Below are 22,517 nucleotides of genomic sequence, written 5' to 3'. Positions count from 1 at the left end.
AACATACTTAGGAGATAATGATTGTAATAATAATAATAATAATAATAATAATCAGAAAATTAAATATTTAAAGCTAGTAGCAAGCTTATAGAAAAATTATATGACCTGTTTTCTCAGTGGCGCTACTAACCCATGAATAAAAAGAATCAAATAGGCAAGCAAATTTCTAAAGAACTTAGGTGCTTAAAAACTAAAACTGGACCCAAGGAAATTATTTGTACTTCCTCTCCTTAGTCAATACTGGGATCATAAATTCAAAGTAGTAAGTAGAACACAGAACCTCATCCCCTGGCTTCTGATTGGATTTCAAGCACGGTGGGACTCTGCTGTCCACACACGGGAGGATAACAATCAACCTTGACCGTGTCCCTGGAGAGCTTTCTCGTCTCCAGAGCTAAACAGTGGCGCTCAAGGCTGTGACACGCACCGAGTAGAGTCATTTCAGTGACTCTCCCGTCTTCCGTGCTTTACACTGTCCTCTGGGCCACCCTTTGCCAACGGTGTCTTGGCTAGGCTTCTGTTACTGTGATAAAACACGTGCCCAAAAGCAACTTTGGATGCAAAAGGTTTATTTTGCTTGTATTTCCACAGCTTATATTTCCACATCATAGTTTATCACTGAAGAAAGTCAGAGCAGGAGCTCAGGGCAGGAATCTGGAGGCAGGAACTGGAGCAGAGACCATGGAGGAGAGCTGCTTATAGGCTTGGTGCCCCTGGCTTGCTCAGTTTGTTTTCTTTCTTTCTTTTTAAGTACTGTGTTCTTCTTTTATTTTTTTTTAATATTTATTTATTTATTTTATGTATATGGGCACACTGTCTTCATGCATACCAGAAGAGGGCACCAGATCTCATTAGAGATGGTTGGGAATCACCATGTGGTTGCTGGGAATTGAACTCAGGACCTTTGGAAGAACAGCCAGTGCTCTTAACCACTGAGCCATCTCTCCAGCAGTTTCTTTTCTTATACATCCGAGTCCACCTACCTGACCCAGGGCAGCATTCTTAACAGTGTGCTGAGCTCTCCCACCTTAACTATTATTCAAGAAAATGCCCTACAGACTTGTCTATAAATTATACAGAGGCATTTTATCGATTAAGATTTCATCTTTCCAGATGATCCCACCTTGTGTTAGGTTGGCAAAAATGGGATGTTAATAAATGTGATATAGGCAGAGATTTGCATAGTGCCCATAGGCTGGGACATGGTCCCTTCCTGCACCTCACGCCAAACCTGCTAGGAAAAAAAAAAAAAAAAAAAAAAAAAAAGATACAGGGAGCACGAATCTAGCCCCTCATCCTAGTCCGTCCTGAGCCTGGTCAACCAGCTGCCTACCACTCTGCTTAGATGCATCAGCGAGTATCACCAAGATCAGCAGAATCTTCCCGCTGGTGTACAGGTGCACGCACCACTGAACTTTAGCAGGGTTTAGTTTATAGCTTTGTAGTTGTAATAGCTAAGTAATACAATAGTCTCATAGAGCAATAAAAATTAATTACCAGCATAACAAATGTTTAAAATGCTAGCATGACTCTTTATTAGAATGTAGAGCATTTTTTTTTTCAGTTCCATGGTTTGGCTTCTGTACAAGGCACACCTTCACCCCAAGCACATCCCTGGCACTGGGGCTAAGCAGGCCAGGGAAGGGTGCACTTAGAGGAGAGGTGTGATGAAGTACAGCGTGGTCAGTGGCAAGATTGTGTCGCCTCTCCTGGCACTGTTGGTGGGCCAGTAATCCTCACACACATCGTCAAGGAGTGAAAGTGTGGCTTCCATGCTCTCCTCACCTGTGGGCTGCATTGGAGCTTTGGGCAGTCCAAGCCCATGGGTACCATTGTCCCATATCTCAAAATGTGTATGAGAAGGGGATCCCAGTGTCTTGAGGCTAGTCTTTTGAGGATCCTGGCACAGCATCTGTAAATGAAAACAGCATGGTAAATGTAGAAATTAGACTTTGAAAGCTGGGGTTCCACAGCCATGCCAGAGGATAAAGGCGTCTCTGAAAATGAAGGAGCTGTTCCTGATTAGGAACCCTTCTGGCTCGACTAGGCAAACAGTCCCCATGGAGCCTGTGTTTTACTTGGCCCCTGGCTCTTCCTTGTGCCTGGAACACAGCAGAGACTTGCTTAAGATTTCTCAGTTGATTAAAAAACTAAAATAAAATAAAAATAATTTTTAAAAATGGGGGAGCATCAAATTTGCAAGGCAAGAATGAATGGACTGATTCTCACAAAGGAATTAAAAAAAAAAAAAAACAGACAAATGAATCTCGGGAAAATTCTGATATTAGTTAGGTGGGCCCCAGGAGCTAAGGGCAGAGATGGGAGTTGATTGGGGTTGGGGTTGGGGCTGTGCTCTAGACTTGGGGAAGCCCTTTATGTTCCTTCAGTGAACTCTGTCTTTAGGCTGTTTCCCCAGTCTTTCCCTGACCTGCTTTGCTGGCAGGTGGATCCTCTGGGACTGTCATCAACTGGCTGAGGCTTAAAGGACAATACCCTTCCTGTAAACTCCTGTGCCTTCTGACTTGCCAGCTCTTTTAAACTCAAGCCAGGGAAAATTCTGATTTGAGCCAGTGTATCATTGTTTTTCCTTTGCACTTATACCTTATCCCTGGAGAGCACAATACTGAATCACACAGACTTTCTTTTATCCTTGGTCATTTTGATTCATACAGCTCTCTGTGGGTCCCAGGAACTCCTGCTCTTCGGCCCATCTCACCATTTAAATTTCATTGATTTCTTCTGTGCCTTAGAGACCATTAAAGAAATGTGTGTGTGTGTGTGTGTGTGTGTGTGTGCACGTGTGTGTGTGTGTGTCCTCTTATATAAAATATCTGCACTCGATCCAATTCTATAATTGGTTACATGCTTTGCTTTCAATGCATTTGCCGCCTTCTGTCCAACTTGAATCTGTAGGTGGGAAATGCCGAGAGAGCTGGTGTTTAAAATGAATCTAACAATCCAAGGATTTTATATTTTGTACAGCTCTATCCCTGAGGTTTTAGACTGTCTCTCTATGCCCTCCTATTGGGCGCTTATGTTTGGTAGCCTGTTGGTACTCCACACTAACCACGCCCACATTTCTTTTCATTATGTCTTCCACCAATGAATCTGCTCTGACTTTCCTATTTCTAGTCTTGCATGCTACTACAGCACATGTGTAAAATTCTGTAGATTTCCTTAGCTTCTTTTTTTTGCCCCCTCAAAGTCACCAATATAGATTTCCATTTCTGTTACTCCATGTCACACCCATTACCCCAGAACTGGTCGGTTACATCTTCTACTATGTTTCTTGTCCTCCCACCAATCTCTCGCCTAGTTGATCCCACATGGCTTCCAGGTACACACATCTATGGTCATGGTCCTGCTGGGAAGCTTCCAGTACCTCCTCGTTGCCTGCTGAGTTAAACACAGACTGCCTCGCCTAGGTTTTGAGATCCTCTACAATGCGTCCCTAATCCATCTCTCCAGTAAGGCATCCTAGGCACTTGCCCAACATTGTAGTCAAACTCAAGCTCCCTCACTGCCCCTTAGCTTCTCTCTCTTTTCTCAGGATGGCCCCTCTACCTAGAATCCCTACCAATAAGAAAGTCCCAACCTCGAGGGACTTTCTCCACATGTACCTTCCCGACTTCCTGACTGGATTCTATTTCTTCCTGCATTGTCTCTTTCCTGTCTCTTTGTTGATAGCCTCCTATGGTTTCGTCCTCTTGGTTTTTTTTTCTTTTGTTTGTTTGTTTGTTTTGTTTTGTTTTTTACAGATCCATCCCTCTACTTCTACTGCAAGCTGCTTCTCTCCCCCTCACTGCCGGGAAGTCTGTCTCTACTCACTCGGCTATTCTTTCTCTTTTCATCCAAACAATTCAGAGTGCATCTCAGTTCCTGGGATTCTGTGTCCCAGAACAGAGAAAGGAGGTAGAGAAAGCTGAAGAAATCACTCACACTGGAAGGAGGACACTGCAAGAGGAAGGGATCAGGGTAGAAAAACAGAAGAGAGGAAGGGGGTCAGGGAGGGGTTAGCCAAAACTAAGGATACTTGAAAATGCGTTATGGAAATCTATTATTTGGTGAACTTATTTTTAAATAATTTTTTTTTCGAAGCTCACCCCAAACAACTGTTTTATGGCTGGCCTTGGCTTATTTTATTCTCTGTAGCTCATTTTCTTCAAAGCTTAGCAGTGGGATAGAAAACTCGTTTTTCCCTTCTTTGTTGATAAAAGAACTTTAGGATTTTTTTTCCATTATTAATTACTATGAGGAAGTAGAACAAAATGGAATTGTGATTCTCATCTTGTAGATAGATTTGGTCTTTTCTGAGAAAATGAAATAGAAATTCCATAGATTTCTTTTTGCTGTTTTGTTTAAAAAAATTTTGGAGAGGGCATAGGGTCTCACTCTGTAGTTCTGGTTGGTCTGGAACTTGCGATGTAAACCAAGCTAGCCTTGGACTCACAGAATTCCACTTGCCTCTGCCTCCCACCAGGCTGAGCCCTCCTGAGAGTCACTTCATCTCAGGATAGACGTCCTGAGTAAATGGTCCTCCTGAACTGTACTGCAGGGCCATACAGAGTGGCTGTGTGTGTCTATCTTTTCTACTTAGTAGTGCTTCCTAGTGAAAGTGATAAAAAAAAACCTTTCCAGAAGGTCAAGATACATTGCTAGAGCCCTCTAGCCTGTTCAGCATCTCCCTCACTGGCCTGTGAGACATGTTTACAGACTGACGTGCAGATGCTTTGATTAAAGGTTCTGACATGTACAGAAGAAATGGCTTGAGATGGGGTACAGAGGCTAACACAAAAAGAGTTCAAATGTAAATAGTTCTAGCATGTAAACCATTAAAATTCTGGTAGGTGTTCTAAATAAAAAGCAGTTTAGAAACTGGATACATATATACATGGAAAATATTTTGTTATATATTATTATACATTATTATAATATATATATATACACATATCTATATGTTCTTGTTTCTCCTACATGGCGACTACCATGTTGTCCCTCATGCAGTACATTTACCATGGCTCCAAAAAAGCTCTGGCTTTGTAGATATGGGCTTCTGTAAAGAGTTCTAGAAATGGAAACCTCCTCAGAGCAAGGTGCTTGGTTCAATGCAGTTGTGCACAGTGCTATAGCTTCTCCCTAGGAACTGAAAACACTGCCACCCATGATTCCATGAGTTGACACATAGCGCAAAACCTTTATCCTTCCTACAGAAGTCTGAAGACGACACTTGTGTTGAGTCCTCAGCACCTGAGACTGCAGAAGACACAGAAACGTTTACTGGTTCCCATGCACGGAACCAAGGACTTACCAATATCTTCATCTTACAAGTATTTCCAGTAGCTCCTACCCTATGGATCCAAGTCTCTCCCTGTGTGGCCACAGGGCTTGAACAAGAGAGGCAATCAGCAGCAACGGACCCTCTGACTTTTGAATACAGATCACATAATACTTGTTGCTGAGCCCAAAGGAATGACACTTCCATGAAGAAATATAGAGGTATTATATAGTAATATGGTGCCTTCCCATGAGGAGTTTTCTGTTGCAGGAAGACGCCTTTCCACTGAAGAGCTACAATGTCTCTGGAGATTCATCTGGCTCTGTTAACAGTTCTCCCAAAGAAAAAAGAAACCTATAGCGACTGTCACAGACTGGGAAATGAGCCTAGTTCTGTGCTTCATAACTAATACCTGTATTTCTACAAATGTCTCTATCAAATGAAAAAGTGCCAGGGATTATGAGTGAGGGTGAAATAGAGCATGCTTCACAGCAGATCTATAGCGATTAATATGACTTCAAAAAGTCAAAACCCTTTATAAGCAGAGAGGGGCTTTGTGAGGATGACACAAGTGCTTCAAGCATGCAGAGGACCAAGCCAGAGTGGCTGGTCTCCACCATGTTCTCCCTCTAGGGATTCTGGGAATGTTGCTGGCCCAAGCTCTCTTTATATATCCCCAAAATGTGCTTATTATGTCATTACAAGAGTCAAATGAGCTAATAGCTTTTAAATCTGTTTGTAAGTTGTAGTAACCCAAGCTAATTTTAGTTGCTTCTACATATTGCAAAATGATCATATAGTATAAATTTTCGTAGGTGTGAAGGGAAAAAGTGGCTTCAAGGAAGGCATTTGGGCATTGCAGGGTGCTTCTGACTTCTGAGAAAGGTTCCATTCAGCCAAAGGGCGTTGTCTTTTGACTTCTGCCTGCACTTGATGTTCATGCTCCAGTATAAAAGGGACAGAGGCATACAATAGCCAAGAGGCCACCTGGCCACTGGGACATCAGCAACAGGGTGAGGCTCGCTCTCATTCACCCTATCATCTGCACCCAATGGGGAGCTGCTTTTAAAAAATCAAAAGCTTAAAAAAAAAATGATAACAAGCATTGGCAAAATTATGGGGGAGTGGGGGCTTGCCAACTATAGGTAGATATTGTAAATGTGCAGCTAAAATGGAAAGCAGTAGATTGAATTCAACTAAGCAAAAGTAGAATTACCACATAAGCCAAAAGCTATCCTTCTAGATATGTCCAAAAGAAGTGAAAGTGGAGTCATCTGCACAGCCGCATTCTTAGCTGCATTAGTAACAATTCATGAAAGGTAGAATAAATCCAAACATGATATATACTTACAGTGGAATATTACTTGCTCTTTAAAAGGAAGGAAATGCTGTCTGGAGAGACAATTTGGCCATTAAAGGCTAGGGCTTACAACCAGAAGGACAAGAAAGGAAACTGAGACATATTTTATAGGAGATGCACTGAGGATGTTATGCTGTATTGAGTAAACCAGGCATAAAAACACAAATACTTTATTAGTCCATTGATGTGAGGTATCTAGACTACCCATAGGTGCAGAAAGAAAACTGGTGTTTGCTATACATGCTGGGTATAGAGGAAAATAGAGAGATGTCATGTGATGGGTACCATATATACCCAGTGAATCAGTTCTGGGGGTTGGTTCACAACCATGAATACCATAAACTATACACTTAAAAATGGTTGCCGTTGTATGTTTATGCTAGAGGGCAAAGAGCTCAGTCCTTTCCAGCAAGTCTGCCCACCAGAGCTTGGGCAAGCACAGCTTCAGAGAAGGACCTGGCCAAAAATCCAAAGCACAAGCTCCCTGCCCTGGCTTGTACTTCCCTAGCACTTCCTCTTACAAATATTCCTGGGCAAATGCTGCAAGAAGAGTCTAGAAGAAAACAGAGCAAGCACTAACACCGAGCAGAAGAGAGAGCAGATATTATTTAGCTGTGTTATTTTAGACGTGCCATATTCCACCAACAGCTGGCAAGTTTTTAAAGCACAGTTCAAAAGCCATAGTAGCTCGATGGAGATTCCAGAGAACATAGAGAAAGGGGAGCACATTCCTGCCGAGTATTAACATAATCATCTCATTTATATTATAACTGAACACCTAAGACGGCTCCCCATTTGACACTTCATGAAACAGGTAGTTAATTAACGTAGGCAAAGCAGCATTTAACCCAGAGTGTTCCTGGCAGGCATCTGGCAAGGTACAAAACGCAGGAAGAAGAAAATAAGGACCGTGGGGGTAGGGGCGAGTAGAGCTGGAATCTCTTGGAAATGGAAATTAGAGAAAGGCAGTGGCCCTGTGGAGGTTTGTCCAGAGGCCTTGGCACTGTGGACTCGCTAGTTCTTCCCAGTGACTTGGTTTATTTTTGGTGTAAGCCATTTGGAGTGAGAATAAGCTGCCCATGAGAGTGCATGGTCAGGAAGCACAGAGTGTCTTTCTCTTTGCTTTCTATAAGGCTTCAGGCCGCTTTTGTCTCTGGTTCCGACATTGCTTCTATCCCGCGGAATGTTAAATCTCGGCGGTTTGTGAATGTGCCGATACCTGGGAAGTACAGGAGGTCACAGAAACACTTCGTGATCTCAGTTTATAAATGAGCCAGATGAGACTTGATAGCCTATGACCATATAGTGGGGGAGGAGGTCCCCCTTGGTCATAGACCTAGGGGAGGGGAATAGGGTGAAAGTGGAAGGCAGGGAGGAATGGGAGGATACAAGGATGGGATAATAATTGAGTTGTAATCTGAATAAATTAATTAAAAAAGTGATTCACTTGAAAAAAATTAAATGAGCCAGGGTCATTAGCAAACCTTGCTCATGGTACTCAGGCTTTTCTTTGGCTGTCAAGTCAGTCTTGTAAGTTAGTCAACTGCATAGTCACTAAGGTCGCCACACGACGAGGAGCTCAGAAAACATGAGGGCTGGCTTGCAGGTCTAGACTCACATGCGCAAACTCCGTCCCTTTGTGGCTCAGAAGGGAAAATGCAAGATGGAATGGCAGGGTGGCAATCTTTTCTGAAACCCGTGCTGAACCAGTGGCCTTCAGGGGTGGGGGGACTGGGAATCAAATATCAGGTTCCTAAGGCAGATTCTCACAGATTTGTTCTGCCAAGTCTCTACTTCCTGTCTTTCTTATTGGCTTGTGTCCCAACAGAACTACTTTGCAAGGACCCAGGCAGTCTGCTCAAGTTAATAATAACAAAGTCCCCTACATGCTGGGTCAGTGCCCTTCTTATGTGCCACTGCATTTAACACACATAATGGACTTTGGATAAGGTAGGGGTATGTGATCAATGTTTTAAATAAGAAAGGAAAAAAACCAGAAAAATAAAGCATCTTTTTCAAGACCAGCAAGCTATGGAGACTGCATCATAACCCTTGCCACATGGTGAGTGGCAATGTTCTTACTCACCCCTTTGTGTTTCTAATACTTTGAGCACATCAAGATTTGGAAACACAGAAATGCCTGAAGGAGAAGAAAATGTTTACTCTGCTTGCTGTCTGCCTTCTGCTGTAAAATAATAATAATAATAATAATAATAATAATAATAATAATAATAATAATAATAATAATAATAAAAATACCCAAAGACAGCGTTCTGACTTTAATCTTCTTGATGGTGAGCTATATATTTTAAAAGCAAGTGATAATTTAAAGTGTATTCTGACTATTTGTGCTGGCTGGTTTTAGGTCAACTTGACACAAGTTAAACTCATCTGAGGGGAAGGAACCTCAGTTATGCAAAGACCTCCATAAGATTGGGCTATGGGCCAGCCTGTAGAGTATTTTTTTTTAATTAGTCATTGATGGGGAGGGCCCCGTTCATTGTGGGTTGTCCCATCCCTGGGCTGGTGGTCCTAAGATCTATAAGTAGCGTGTAAGCAGCACCCCTCCATGGCCTCTGCATCAGCTCCTGCCTCCAGGTTCCTGCCCTGCTTGAGCTCCTGTCCTGACTTCCTTCCATGATGAACAATAATGTGGAAGTGTAAACAAATAACCCCTTTTCTCCCTGGCTTGCTTGTTGGCCATGGTGTTTCATTGCAGCAACAGAAACTCTAATGAAGACGGTAATCTGCATCTGTTCTGTCCTTCTCTGACCAGTCTCATTTGAAGAGAGTTCTGCACTTGAGCACTGTATAGATGATACTGCCTCTTTAAAGTAAAAAAGACAACCAGACTGCCCAAGAAGCTGTACGGGTTTTTTCAGAAATGGTTATGTTTAGTAAGCCACTGTGCCTCTTAGCTCTTGGTTATTGGTAAGTGTATCTGCTGAACAAGCACTTACTACACCAGGTGATGTTGAAATTCCAACTGAGAGCTGTTCCGAAGCGTGTGCCGCTATGATGGGAAGAGCAGGAATTCCTCCAGAGGGAATCCTGAAACAGAGGAACTGTGGTGTGTTGACACACAGGGCTTCATAGATCAGTGTCAATAATGACAGGTGGCCCTTGAACATGGAAAACACTTTCTAGAATTATCTGGAGGGGAAAAAAATTACATTTATCATTGTAAAATTTGTGCATATGTGAAATTTAGTTTTGTGGAGAGTCCAGCCATACCCAATGTTAGGGACATCAGGACAGACCAAAGTGTACAGATTTGTGAAAGCCTTCCGACTGAGGGCTAGTTTGGCCTTTCACAACTGAGCAAATGAGCTGGGTCTATGGCCACCATCTTATTCACAACAGATTTGGTTACGGTTTAGGATTGAGTTATAGAAGATACAGGGCAAACAGCTTAACAAATGAGAAAGGCCATTCCGGATGTTCAGAGATGATTTTTGTTTTGGTTGTTGTGGTTTCCTTGTTTTTGTTTGTTTGTTTGTACATTGTTGTCAGAAGACTTCTTAGTGGAAACGGGGATACAGACAAGGGTTACCAGGGAAACTTGGGTTACCAGGGAAACTTATGGGGCCTCCATTCATGCAGAGGACCAGAACGGTTGTTCTAGAGAAGAGACCCTAGGAGAGAGCTTTAGGGAGGGATGGAAGAAGGGGAGGGGTACTTTCTAGAAAGCGAGAACTCTCGGAAGTGATGGAAGAGAGGAAGAAGGGTGCTCTCTGTAAGGGGCTCTCATTTGTGGACTGATGTTCCTTATAAACGTTTGGAGAAAGCTTTTTTTCTATTTACCACATTAAGCCTGGGATATTTAACCTTCTGAATGATCACATTGAAAGCCACAGGATAGTTTAGTATTTAGACATCATTTGTTCTCCTTCATGTGTCTAGAACTGATCTGAGGTAGATGTGGGTCAGCATACACGATATATATATCAATATAATACTAATCAAACAATAAACAAACCATCAACACTAAGAGGATGGGAGAAGGAAAGAAGTAGGTTCACATGGAGTGTAGGCTCAATTTTCTTAACCAATACATTTTATTAACAACTTAGTGACCGAGCATATGTCACTTATAACCCGACTAACCAAAACAATAGGAAATGAGGATTAATGGACACAATAACAAGACCTTAAGGATATCAGTTCCGAGGAACGATTCTCTGGGTGTGAGCCACAGGATTTCTTCTGCTGGAACCTGGGGTAACCAGAACCCAGAACCTCAGCAGGAGCCGGAGCCCCGAAGCCTTCCCTCGAGCGGTTCTCTCTAGGAGTGTCTTAAAGTGCAGCGATGAACAGCCAAAATTATCCCAAGTCTCCAAAAAGCCCCGCCTCCAGTTCTGGCTCATTTATATAGCTCCTTCCAGAGTCTGTTCACGGGATCTTTTCAGCTGGCCACAATTAAGCTCCTGCACGAGGTGGTTGCTCTTCTAGTGAATTAACTTCACCTGTTCTCTCACGAGACCGTTCTGATCTCACACTTGGGAACCTAAAAAACAGGTTTATCTCTCCTTCAATGGAGAATTGGGAAGATGGAAAACCATAGCCGAGACCCAGGCGAGGCTCCAGCTCTAAAGAGGCGCGAGGCTTCCACATCCTAAAACTGACTTTGATGAAAAACAATCAAACCGGGCTTCTTTCTTTACGTGGCTAGACGAGATTTTCCTAGCTAGAATGGCTGGCATGAGAAGAGTGAGCTGGGTAGAGCCTCATTCAGTACATGAACATAACCCTGGTGCACATGCAGTGCCCACACTGTTGTCCAGGTGCAGATATAACGTCTATGTTCAGGCCTGGACACACATAGAAGTCTAGTTCGGTAAGGATCCTGCTGGTCCTGGCATGGTCTTTGTAGTTCTATAGGAGCTGGAAGTTCAAAGGAAAACATCTGGGATGACTCTATTGAGAAATCTTTCTCTTCTAATTTTCTGTAAATTTCAATTTAATTATAAGAGCTGGATGCCACCACAGTTCCAGACTCCGCCAGGCCCTCCTTAACTGCTATAGTCCTTTATAGTAATGGCTCTCAAGTGTGTTTGCAAATAGTATCATCTGACAGATCTGTTAAAGCCCTGGTCTCGGTGTGCTGTTTCACCTGGAATCCCTGCTCTCTGGAGACAGGACAAGGCAAAAAGACCTCGACTTCATGGGCTACATAATGAGTTTCAGACTAGCCTGGGCTAAGGAGTGAGTCTTTGTCTCAAAACAACAACAAAACCCTGACTGCCCAGCTGTGTGTGTCCTCCTCTCCTGCCCCCTTGGAAGTTTATAATTCACCAGGTGAGAGATGGAGCTAATTTGTATTCCTTCCCAGTTGGCATTTCTTCTGTTGACCTCAGGAATGACGCTTCCTCTGTTACTTTTTATATTTGTGTTTCCAAAAAGAATAACAGAAACATATTATTTTTGAAGTTGTCTTAAGAGGAGAGAGGACGTATGAAAACATCACTTCAAGTGTTTTCCCCAAGAGATATCTCTTGATCCACACAGCAGGCAAGTGGGTTGTCATTTCTCAGCTCCCATAACAGATTTTCCCAATACTATTTGACAAGACTCAATGTCATCTCTGACTTCCAATACGCATCTTCTTCTACATTTACGTAGGCTTACCATCCAATAAAAATGATTTTTGGATGCAGTAGAATGAAATCAGGACACTCCGGGTTTAGCAAGGCTCCTCACTAATTCCATTTCACTTGAAGTGAGGGGCTAACTCAGTACAGCTACAGCTAATGGGAGAGAACTACACTTCTAAAGAGCCCAGAAGGGATAGGTGCTCAACGGCATGGTTTAGCATTATGAGGTAACTAGAGACACTTACCTCTTTCACAAACCGTTGGCAAAAAGCAGCACAATCCATTCTCTGACATGAATCCCACAGTCCATGCAAATGGTCTTCTCGGGATTGTTGGATGGTTGGCTGATCTCAAAGGGACATTCAGGCTCCATAACCAAATGATCACTATTATAAGCCACTGTGCAAAGCCACCAGGTTTCTGTTCCTTACAGTTCCCTTCCTTCCTTCCTTCCTTCCATCTGGGGTTCATGGATGGTGGTAAGGATGCTGGTGGAGACAGGTGTTGGGGGATGATCCGAAGTATTTTGATGCTAATTACTGCTTGCTGTCTCTGTGACCAACCTTTTACTTAATAAAAAGCCATCCCACCTGGACAGGACAAAGGAGATAGGTGGGGCTAGGAGAGAGAGAATTCTAGAAAGAAAGAAAGAAAGAAAGAAAGAAAGAAAGAAAGAAAGAAAGAAAGAGAAAGAAAGAAAAAAAGACTACCAAGAGGAGAAAGGAAAGAGACCTAAAGTGAAGCGAGGAAGGCTGCTATGGGTTAGATGGAGGAAAAGCACATGGCCGGCATGGATGGCCAGATAAAAAACACGAACAAGTATATGGAATTATGGATGAAAGGTAGCTTGATAGAGGTTATTGGAAACAGATGGCATGGGATTGAGGCAGGGATCCCATGCCTGAGGCCCTACTATGGAAAGTAGCTTAGAGGATTAATATCTGCCCTGCCCCGGGTTAACTAAGGCTATTTTAAAATATAACAAGTGTCTGTGTCTGGATTGATTGCTAGCCGGGCCTACAGAATATACAGATAATTTTTTAAAACAATAGACAGGGACCAATGTGTGTTCCTTTCTTCTGCTCCCTTGTCCTCCTGTCCATTGCCCTGGTGCCTGTTCTCAGGCCTGTGCACTGATTCCTCAGCATAACCATCCAAAGAATCATATTTTTCCTGCACCCTAAATTAATACTATGGTTGCAAATAAAAGCAAAGTATATGGTGGCTCTCAAACTTTATCACGCACAGACTCATCTGACAGACCTGTTTCAGCACTGTTTCTGGGTGTGGTGTCACATGCCTCAAATCCCAGCACTCTGGAGAAAGATAGAGGCAAATAGGCCCCGAGTTCAAGTCAACTGCCCCACCAGCTGAAAGCGCACATATGTCCTATGCGTTAACAGGCTTTATACATAGCTCACCCAGAAAGGCGAAGCGTATCAGCTGTGACGATCAAGAATCAAACTATTTTTAAATGAATCAAATCTTCATGTAAACTTCCTGAAACTGAATAGATCAAAGTCCACACCCCAGTACCGTCTTGTTAAATTCTCCAGTTACCTCTCCACCCGTAGACATCCGGGTCTTCTTCCTTCGCTGCCCATTTCTTATTCCTGGACATCAAGTCAGCAGCTCTCCAGGACGAGCTCTGCTTTCTTCCCACAGGCAGGTGGGAATCACACTGACATCTGTGGGCTCTCTCTGGAGGAGGAGGGACTCTGAACAGTCTCAGGCTGTAACTGTTGTATCTGCTGCTAATGGCCTAGACTGGGCTATTTGTCAAAGCCTTGAGAACTGAGCTGATGAAGGCTTTCTTTCTTCCTGCATACGATATTTACACACTGAGGCAGGCGTGGTTGTCATAGTCAAGGAACTTTTTTTTTTTCATGGTTTCTCATGCCTCTCAAGGTTTCTCGGATGATCCCTGACTCCCTTTTATCCCAGTTTTCTTCTAAAATGACCCATTTTATGATCACATATGGGTTAATTCTGTGCTTATCTTTACTGTCCCCTTATTATGTCCTCTTTTTTTTTTTTTTTTTTTTTTTTTTAACATGTCCTTAACCTGGACAGAGGTAGTTGAGGTATCTTGGCTGATACAGCTTAGCATTTGAGTGCCTATCAAAACTCAGGTTGCCTGGTGCCCACTGCTTAACAACACTGCTTAACAACATCTATGTCTGAGGCAGTATTTTTTTTTTTTTTTTTTTTTTTGACATAGCTGTAAGAGGTTCTCAATTTGGGGGCCGTGTCTTTTAAATTAGCATAGCTGCTGAGTCCCACGGAGGTTTGGATTCTGGAACCCTGAGTAGGGCAGCAGAGAGGGAGTGAAGAAAAGACAGACATGATCAGACCTCTAAGCACTGCAACCAGGAACCTCAGGACAGTGTAGCGTAGCAGGAGCAGTTGACCCAGCTCCATAGGAAGTCTTTGAGGGTGAGCAAGTTCAGGCAGCAAACACCCTGAGGAGGCCGCAGTTGCTAGTCTTCACACACGCTCATCAATCCTTCAGAAATATTCACTTAGACTTTGCATATAGATATGAACTTGGGCAAATTGTCCCATGTGTCTGAGGCCTTGTCCTCACATGGCCACGCCCATGTCAAAATGCACATGCTTCACTCACTTGAGGCTTCTTCTGCCCTCCTCATGACTACACACAGCAGTATAGGGCACGGTGCACACTCTTACACAATGCTATCAGTGTCATCTGCAAGTGGTTGGCAAAAGAAGCTTGCGTGGACAACAGAATTAGGCAAGACAACAGGTTAGGCAGGTTAGAACACAGGTGTCTGGGCATTAGGCATGCCTCCAAGAGTTTCTGCTATCAGAGACACAATGAGACCTGGGAATATGTGCTTGTGACACGTTCCCGGATGCTGCTGATGGTGGGGAACTAAGGGCCTCCCTTTTAGGACCACTGTTTTCTCAGGTATGGTTGCACAGGCCTCTATTCCAAACTGTTCGTGAGAATCTGTCTCACATAAAAAAAATAAATAAATAACGAAAAGATATGGGGATGTGGCTCAGTGGTAGACAGCTTGTTTAGTGTGTATGGGATTGTTCCTCAGTTTCCTGTGTGATAAAAAAGGGGGGAGGGAAGAAGAGGAGGAGAGGAAGAAGAAAGACCCCTGTTACAGTGCAGTCTTCAATCATGGCCATGGATTAGATGACCTCGGAGCATTCAAAGCCTGTGCTGTCCTGCCTTAGAATAATCAGGACACCATCTCTTTAGGAGGGATGAAGACAGTGGGTTAATTGGCCATATTCCACAGTCAGGATAGAAATTCTCTGATCCAGACCTGAAAGCTTAGAGATTCTGGCCCTGTGGAAGAGTGACAGGCCCCAGACACTTTTTTTTTTTTTTTTTTTTTTTTTTTTTTTAACCACATGACATGCAAAAGGGTAGGAGAACTGGGCCTTAACTACCTCTTTGGTTATGCAATTGTCTGGTTATGTGACCTTGACCTTGCATAAGTCACTTTACTTCTCCTATGAGTTTGTTTCCTCCATGGTAAAGTGAAAAAAATAATAAGTGAAGGTTTTCTGTGTTTTAAAAACATTTTTAGGAGGCGTGGGGGGGGGGTGTGTGTTCTCTTTTTAAAACAAAACATTTGAACTAACGAGATGGCTCTGCCAGAAAGACACTTGACCCCAACTCTGACAACCGGAGTTTAAGCTCCAGAATTGACATAATGGAAAAGGAGAAGCCGCTTCTACACATCATTCTCTGACCTCTACAAGCACACATATAAGAAGGGAGGGGAGGAGGGAGGGGAGGAGGGAGGGGAGGAGAGAAGGGAGGAAGGAGGGGAAGGGAAGAGGGAAAAAAAGAAGAGAAGAGAAGAAAAAAGAAAAGAAAAGAAGGAAAGAAAAACGATCACCCCCAACAACAACAAAGAGCAGAAGAGATGAAAGTGAGCCTCGGCTAATGAATTCGTATCTGAGCGATCCACTCATGGGTTCTCCTACGTTTGGGTCCTGTCTTGCCTCAGAACCCCAGCTTTGTAAAGAAGGCATACGCAATAGCCCAGTTAAGGGTGGAAAAGGCAAAGACTTGTACACTGCGTTTTGCACTCTTCCTGCAGTTCTGACAGAGCTGTGAAGTCTGTGAAGTCTGACGGGTCAGGTTCTGTCAGTAAGGTCAGGCTCAGCCTGTGCACTCACCTTCAGTAGTCCGTGGGCTGGGTCCCAGAGGTCATTCCCAGGAAATGTTGTATCAGCACTTCTGCATACTTCTCGCTGACCCGGCTCATCCGCGGACAGATCGAAAACAACCTGAAGGACCGTGCTGTCACTAGGCGGATTGCTCGATTGCCTCCAATTGAGATCACTGATGTTTCACTAAGACACTGAACTCTGCTCTTGACTGCAAAGGCCATGAGATAACCAAAACAGAAAACTAAAGTCATGATTTATTACCTCCCCTCTCTCAGTTCCTTTCAAGACTGCCTGGGCCACCGATTCCTAGGACACCCCCATCTGACTTATAGAAGTCAGTGTTTGAGAACGAACATTTTTTTTTTAATAATCCACCAGTGACTCATCAGAGACTGTGTGCTGTGCCCGTCCTTCACACAGATGGCAGAATTAGCCCTTGTGTACCAACAACAAGGGCAGTCATTTTAGGCCAGGCTTGTTTTGTGGGATCTTCTTTCCTCCTTAGGAGCCTAAGAGTTCTGGTTGGACATTCTTTGTGTCCTAGATGCTCATCTGGCTTGGTCCCTAGTACAGCAACGTGGGGGACTACAGAGCCTTGAAGAAGTGTGTGTGGTAGCGGTGGTGGTGGTGGTGCCTTAGGTCATTTGAATCCCTGTGTCACAGAGAGAATACTGGTGTCCGGGAGCGACGATTCTTGAGACTGAACTGTGGTGAGGTGGTGAGCCTGAGCGCTGCAGTTCCCTTTAGCTTCCTGATTGGTGATACCAATCCACCATGAGGTGATACAGTTGAAGTGGGTGGCCCACTGACACATACTGTTTGGACTTTCAGCTTTTTAAACTGTGAGTTAATTAAACTCCTTTTCTTTATAAAGTTCACCTGCTTTGGGCATTTCGTTATAGTAATGAAAAGTAAACCTGTACACCAATAGCATCCTTCGTTAATATTGTAAGATTTGACAACACCCATGTATGCCCTTCCCAGAATCTGCTTACTGAAGCTTCTAAGTCAGGCCCATGATAATAATTTTGATTAAACTTAATAGGCCTGAATAGATGCTGATTTAATTATAGATCACATATATTTAGCTTGGAAGGAATCTTATACTGTGGCCAATAAATCTATAACTGGGGCTCCATAAGAGGAAATGCAGTGAAAAACGAAGACGTATGGAGGTAGCCATCGGTCTTAGCACTCAAGACGCCTAAATTTCTATATAGTTGACATTGGACAATCCAGAATTACAGGAAATAATAGTTAACTAAAGAAAACAAATTATTTTTAAAAATTGACTCTTATATGACATGCAGACTATGGAGAAAGATTGCTAATACATTAATCAATACTTAATGAAAGGCAGTTTCAATTCGGTCCACTACAAAAGAATAGTATCTAATGACACAGGTAACAAACATCTGTGGGGGGCAGAGTAGGATGCAGATAGCTTAATTCTCAGTAAAGCTATAAATAGCAGCAAATGGAAGTGACAGGTATATATTTACTTACTGCCTAATCAGTGATGATGCAGCCATCTTTATTGATTATCATCACAGTGATTTAAGGTAAGCACTGTTATTCCAGTTTCACAGAGGAAGAAACCAAGAATTAAAGAGGTTCAACGTCCTTATCAAGGTCACATGGCCAGCAAGTACACAAGCCAGGTGTGGCCCTGTCATGGAAACCAGATGTCTTTATTACTCTTACTGTTACTGTGATACATACATACATACATACATACATACATACATACATACATACATACATGCACACAGAGAGAGACACAAAACTCTGACAAAAGCAAATTTATGGGAGAAAGGACTTATTTTAGCTCACAGTTTGAAGTACATTCTACCATGGTAACAGAAAAGTAGCCTGCTACACTGTGTCCAAAATCAGGATAAAGAGAGTGACCGGCTGTGCTCAGCTAGCTTCCTGTTTCTTGTAGTCCAGGACCCAAACCTGGTGACTTCCTTTAGGGTGGACCCCTTCCACCTCAATAAACCCAGTCAGGACAGTCTGTCCCAGGCATGCCCAGAGGCTGACACAATCTAAATTACCTCTCATAGGTGTGCCGGAGGCCATCCTTCTGGGTGGTTCTGGATCCCATGGAGTTGACAACACTAACCCCCACACCAGGTCATCAGGTTTCCATGGCTTACAGCATCTCATTACGAGCCATGGAGCTGACAGTTCATTGTGGTGATGTTTACAGAGGAAAGTGTAAATTCGTTCTTTAGGTTCGGAAAAGTTATTCTGGAAAAATAATGCTGCATCTTCAAGTGCAGAGAGTATAAATTGGTAAAGCCTATTTGGAAGGCAATTTGCATGCTTAAATACAACTTTTGGATGTGTGTATCTTTTAATCCAGGGACTCTAGTTTTAGACGTTTATACCTTTAAAAAAATTTGTGTGTGGCACCACATAGACATACACACAGAAGCTAATTTCTCCCTATCTACTTTTGGAAGCCACAAAGCATCCTCAGAGAATTACAAATACTTCTTTGCAAAAGGCTTTTCCTTCAAAGAACTATGGCTGAGCCCCCACCTCCCACCCCCACCCTCACCCCTACCATCCAGCATGAAAAAGCTACATTTTCAGCTAAGCAGAACTCGCTGAGGAACCTTCTCTCCTTATGTCTCACACTCCCACAGGGACCAGCCTTGTGCTGCTCAAATTTGCTAAGGACATGGCGAACCCCAAGAAGTGTTAATTATGGTTCTCATTCACACTAGGCTCATAGGGCTGCTCTCTTTCTCTTTTCTTTGCCTTACTAATTTCTCTTTTTGTTTCATATTACCAGGTTTTGTAGTTTCCACGCTGGTGCTCATGGTGGGGAAGGAGATGTTTGGGAATTCCTTCAACTTGGCATACAGGCAAATCTTCACCTCACAGTTTGAGCCAATCTGGTTTGGGGAATATTAATATTCACAGTAAGCCATCCCCGATATATCCTAAAGCAGCCTGTGACCTCCAGCTACACCATCCTGCATGCCGCGTGTCCTCCCCCACCTCCCCCAAGGGATGGTATCTGTCATAGAAACAGGCCTCATGGCTTCTCTGCGGACTGACAACCTCTTGTCTGTGCTGTGCTGAGGATCTGGAACGGAAAGAAAAGACATAAAATAGTGAAAACATGAGGACTTCCTGAAGAATAGAAGGTTGATTTAAAAGGTTGCAGAGGGGCTGGACAGATGGCTATATGGTTAGAAGCTTTTAATTCTCTTACAAAAGACCAGAGTTCAATTGCCTGCACTCATGTCAGATAGCTCAGAATTGCCTTGTAACTCCACTGTTGGGCAATCTGACACCCTCTTATGGCTTCAGTGAGAACTTAGGCCTGTGCGCATGCACACGCACGCGCGCGCGCGCACACACACACACACACACACACACACACATACTTTAAAAATAAATAAATTGTCAAAGGTCACAGAAGGCAGTGCATACAGGATTTGAAGTCCCAAAGCCACTGTTGAAGTAATAACTTTGTGATTTACCTGCTGTCATACCTTGGGAAACTCTTTAGCCATTGGGAGACACAATTTTCTTTGTCTACAGAGTGAGGACTATTGTGTCAAGTTTGCAGGAAGGCTAGAACAACTCACTAAGGCATTGGAGATAAAAAGTGCTTGTGAGTTTGTAAAAGATGTAATAACTAAGATTTACTGAGCTGAGACTTTTTATGAGACAGACACTATTCTAAGTAATTTAAACCTCATTTACACCTCTCTAAAATATTGAGATAGCTTTCTCTTTATCTCTATTTCAGAGATGAAGAAACCAGATCACAGGGAAAGTGGTACTGGACCCCAACCCGGGCAAGCTGTCTGAAGAGCCTCCAATATTAGCTACCATGTAAATGCATGGTAAGAACTAATCCCTATGGAGCAGTTGCAGCCAATGACCACACACTGGCACAGCATCACCAAAGCCATGTAGGACTCACTCCCAGTGTTGTATACTCTATAGGATTTGACAGACAATTGCTGTTTCATATAAACCAGTCCAGTATCATACAGAACAATGTTAGTGTCCTAACCATTCTCTGGGTTCTGCTCATCCATCCCTTTCATTTTCAAACCCTTGCTAATTACTTCCCATCACCCAATCTGCATAGTTCTACCTTTTCCAGAATATTTTATGGCTGGCCTCACACCATACAGCCTTTTCAGATTGGTTTCTTTCACGTATGAATATGTGACTTGGTTTCTTTTCTATTGCGATGAGACACAGTGGCCGAGGCAACTTATAAAAGAAAGCTTTGAAACTGGGCACTTGCTTACAGTTTCAGAGGGCGAGTCCATGACCATCATGGGAGCAGACAGGCAGGCATGGTGCTGGAGCGGTAACTGAGAGCTTGCATGTTGAGATAGCAACCACGAGGCAGGGAGTGAGCCAACTGGAATGGTGTGGCCTTTTGAAGCCTCAAGACCTACCCCTACAGACACACCTCCTCCAACAAGGACACACCTTCTGCAATGACGTCACACCTCCTAATCCTTCTCAAACAGTTCCACCTTTGGGGCCACTCTTATTCAAGCCACCACAATATGTTTAAGTCTCTTCCATGTCTTTTCACAGCGTGGCAGCTCCTTTCTCATTGCGTGGTGATGGTCCCTTTTTTGGCTACGCCATAGTTTACCCATGTGTATGCTGAAAGACACCTTGGTTGCTTGGCAATTATGAGCGAAGCTGTCGCAAACACACATGTGAATGATTTCATGCAGACACGTTCCTACTCCATTTGCGTAAGGACTAAGGAGTACAATTGTTGAATCATACAATACACCTGTTTTATTCTGTGAGAAACTGACACTTTCCAAAATTGGTGGACACCAGTGGCAAATGGACTACAGCTGTAGCCCTACACCCTCACTGCCCTGTGATGTTGGGGTCTTCTAGATGTGGCTGCGGCAGCAGACTACACTGTGTCTGGTAGTTGAAATTTGCAGTTTTCTGGTGACAGATGGAACAGAGCATCTTTTCCTGGCCTCCTTGTCTCGTTCTTTGGTGAGGCATCTGCTTGGGTCACCTGCCCACTATAATACGTATTGTGCCCTTTTATTAATGTTTGGGTTTCAGGGTTCTTTTGGATCGCACTCTCATTTCGAGGTGCCTTTCACAAACAGTTTTATTTCAGTTTCCATCTTCTGGTTTTCCTGACATTTTCTTTCAAAGAGTTAGAAGTTTAATACATTTACTATATTTTGGCATATCAATTTTTTTTTCAAGGGTTGAGCCTTTTCTGGTGTGTCTAAAATGTCAATATCATGCTCAGAATCATCTAAGCTATTGAGTCTATCTTCTAGAATTTTATAGTTTTGTATTTAACATTTAGGTAAAGGGCTTTGTTATGTATGTATGTATGTATGCATGCACGCATGTAAATGAAATGAGAGTGCATGTGTGTATATACTTGTGCATGGAGGCCAGAGGTCAACCTTGGCTGTCAGACTCAGTAATGCTGTCCACCTCCTTTGAGATGAGAAAAGTCTGTTGTTGGCCTAGAGATTACCAATTAGGACAGACAGGCTGGCAAGCAAGCCCCAGGGATCTGTCTGTCTCTGAGCTGGGATGACAGGGGCTTGCCACCATTCCAGCATTTTGGGTTAGGTTCTGAGGATCAAACTAAGGTCCTCGTGCATGGCAAGCCCTGAAGAGACTGAGTCAGTCAGCAGCCATAGTGATGTGTACTTTTAGTTAATATCTGTGCTTTCTCTGATTTGTACGTGAGTGTCTAGTTGTTCCAGCACTGTCTGCTGCAGAGGATTTTTTTCTCTGTTGTATTATTTTTCTCTTTTGTCCAGATCAATTGACTATGTGCATGTGGGCCTATTTCTGGGCTCCCAATTCTCTTATACTGATCTATTTGTTTATTCCTTTGCCGATACCACACTGTCGGATGACTCTAAGGTTATAGTAAATCTGAAATAAGGTAATGCCGGACCTCTGACTTTATTCTCCTTCAATATTCTGCGGCTATTCAATGTCTTTTATTTGTCCACAAATCTTTAGGATCAGTTTGTCAATAACCACAAAATAACTCCCTAGGATTTTGTTTGGGGCTGCATTGTGTCTATAAATAAAATTTGGAAGAGCTGATATCCTGACAATATTGAGTCTT

At 43.1% G+C, this 22,517-nt stretch overlaps 1 protein-coding gene across 1 annotated transcript; it reads right to left on the bottom strand.

Annotated features, from left to right (window-relative positions):
* Window positions 1-1,651: 1,651 nt before the first annotated feature.
* Cpo (carboxypeptidase O) lies at window positions 1,652-21,137 on the bottom strand. Its single transcript, XM_051154538.1, is given in 14 exon segments — window positions 1,652-1,849; window positions 1,851-1,912; window positions 2,799-2,907; window positions 7,651-7,686; window positions 7,688-7,854; window positions 9,596-9,686; window positions 11,410-11,432; window positions 11,435-11,519; window positions 12,475-12,503; window positions 12,506-12,578; window positions 16,393-16,487; window positions 17,298-17,307; window positions 19,403-19,490; window positions 21,133-21,137. Coding segments are annotated over 14 exon segments (1,071 nt in total).
* Window positions 21,138-22,517: the final 1,380 nt, after the last annotated feature.

This window comes from Acomys russatus, chromosome 12, assembly GCF_903995435.1.
Source record: "Acomys russatus chromosome 12, mAcoRus1.1, whole genome shotgun sequence".
Classification (NCBI taxonomy): Eukaryota; Metazoa; Chordata; class Mammalia; order Rodentia; family Muridae; genus Acomys; species Acomys russatus.
Note: the sequence above shows the minus strand (reverse complement) of the source record. Positions and strands in the feature narration are given on the sequence as shown.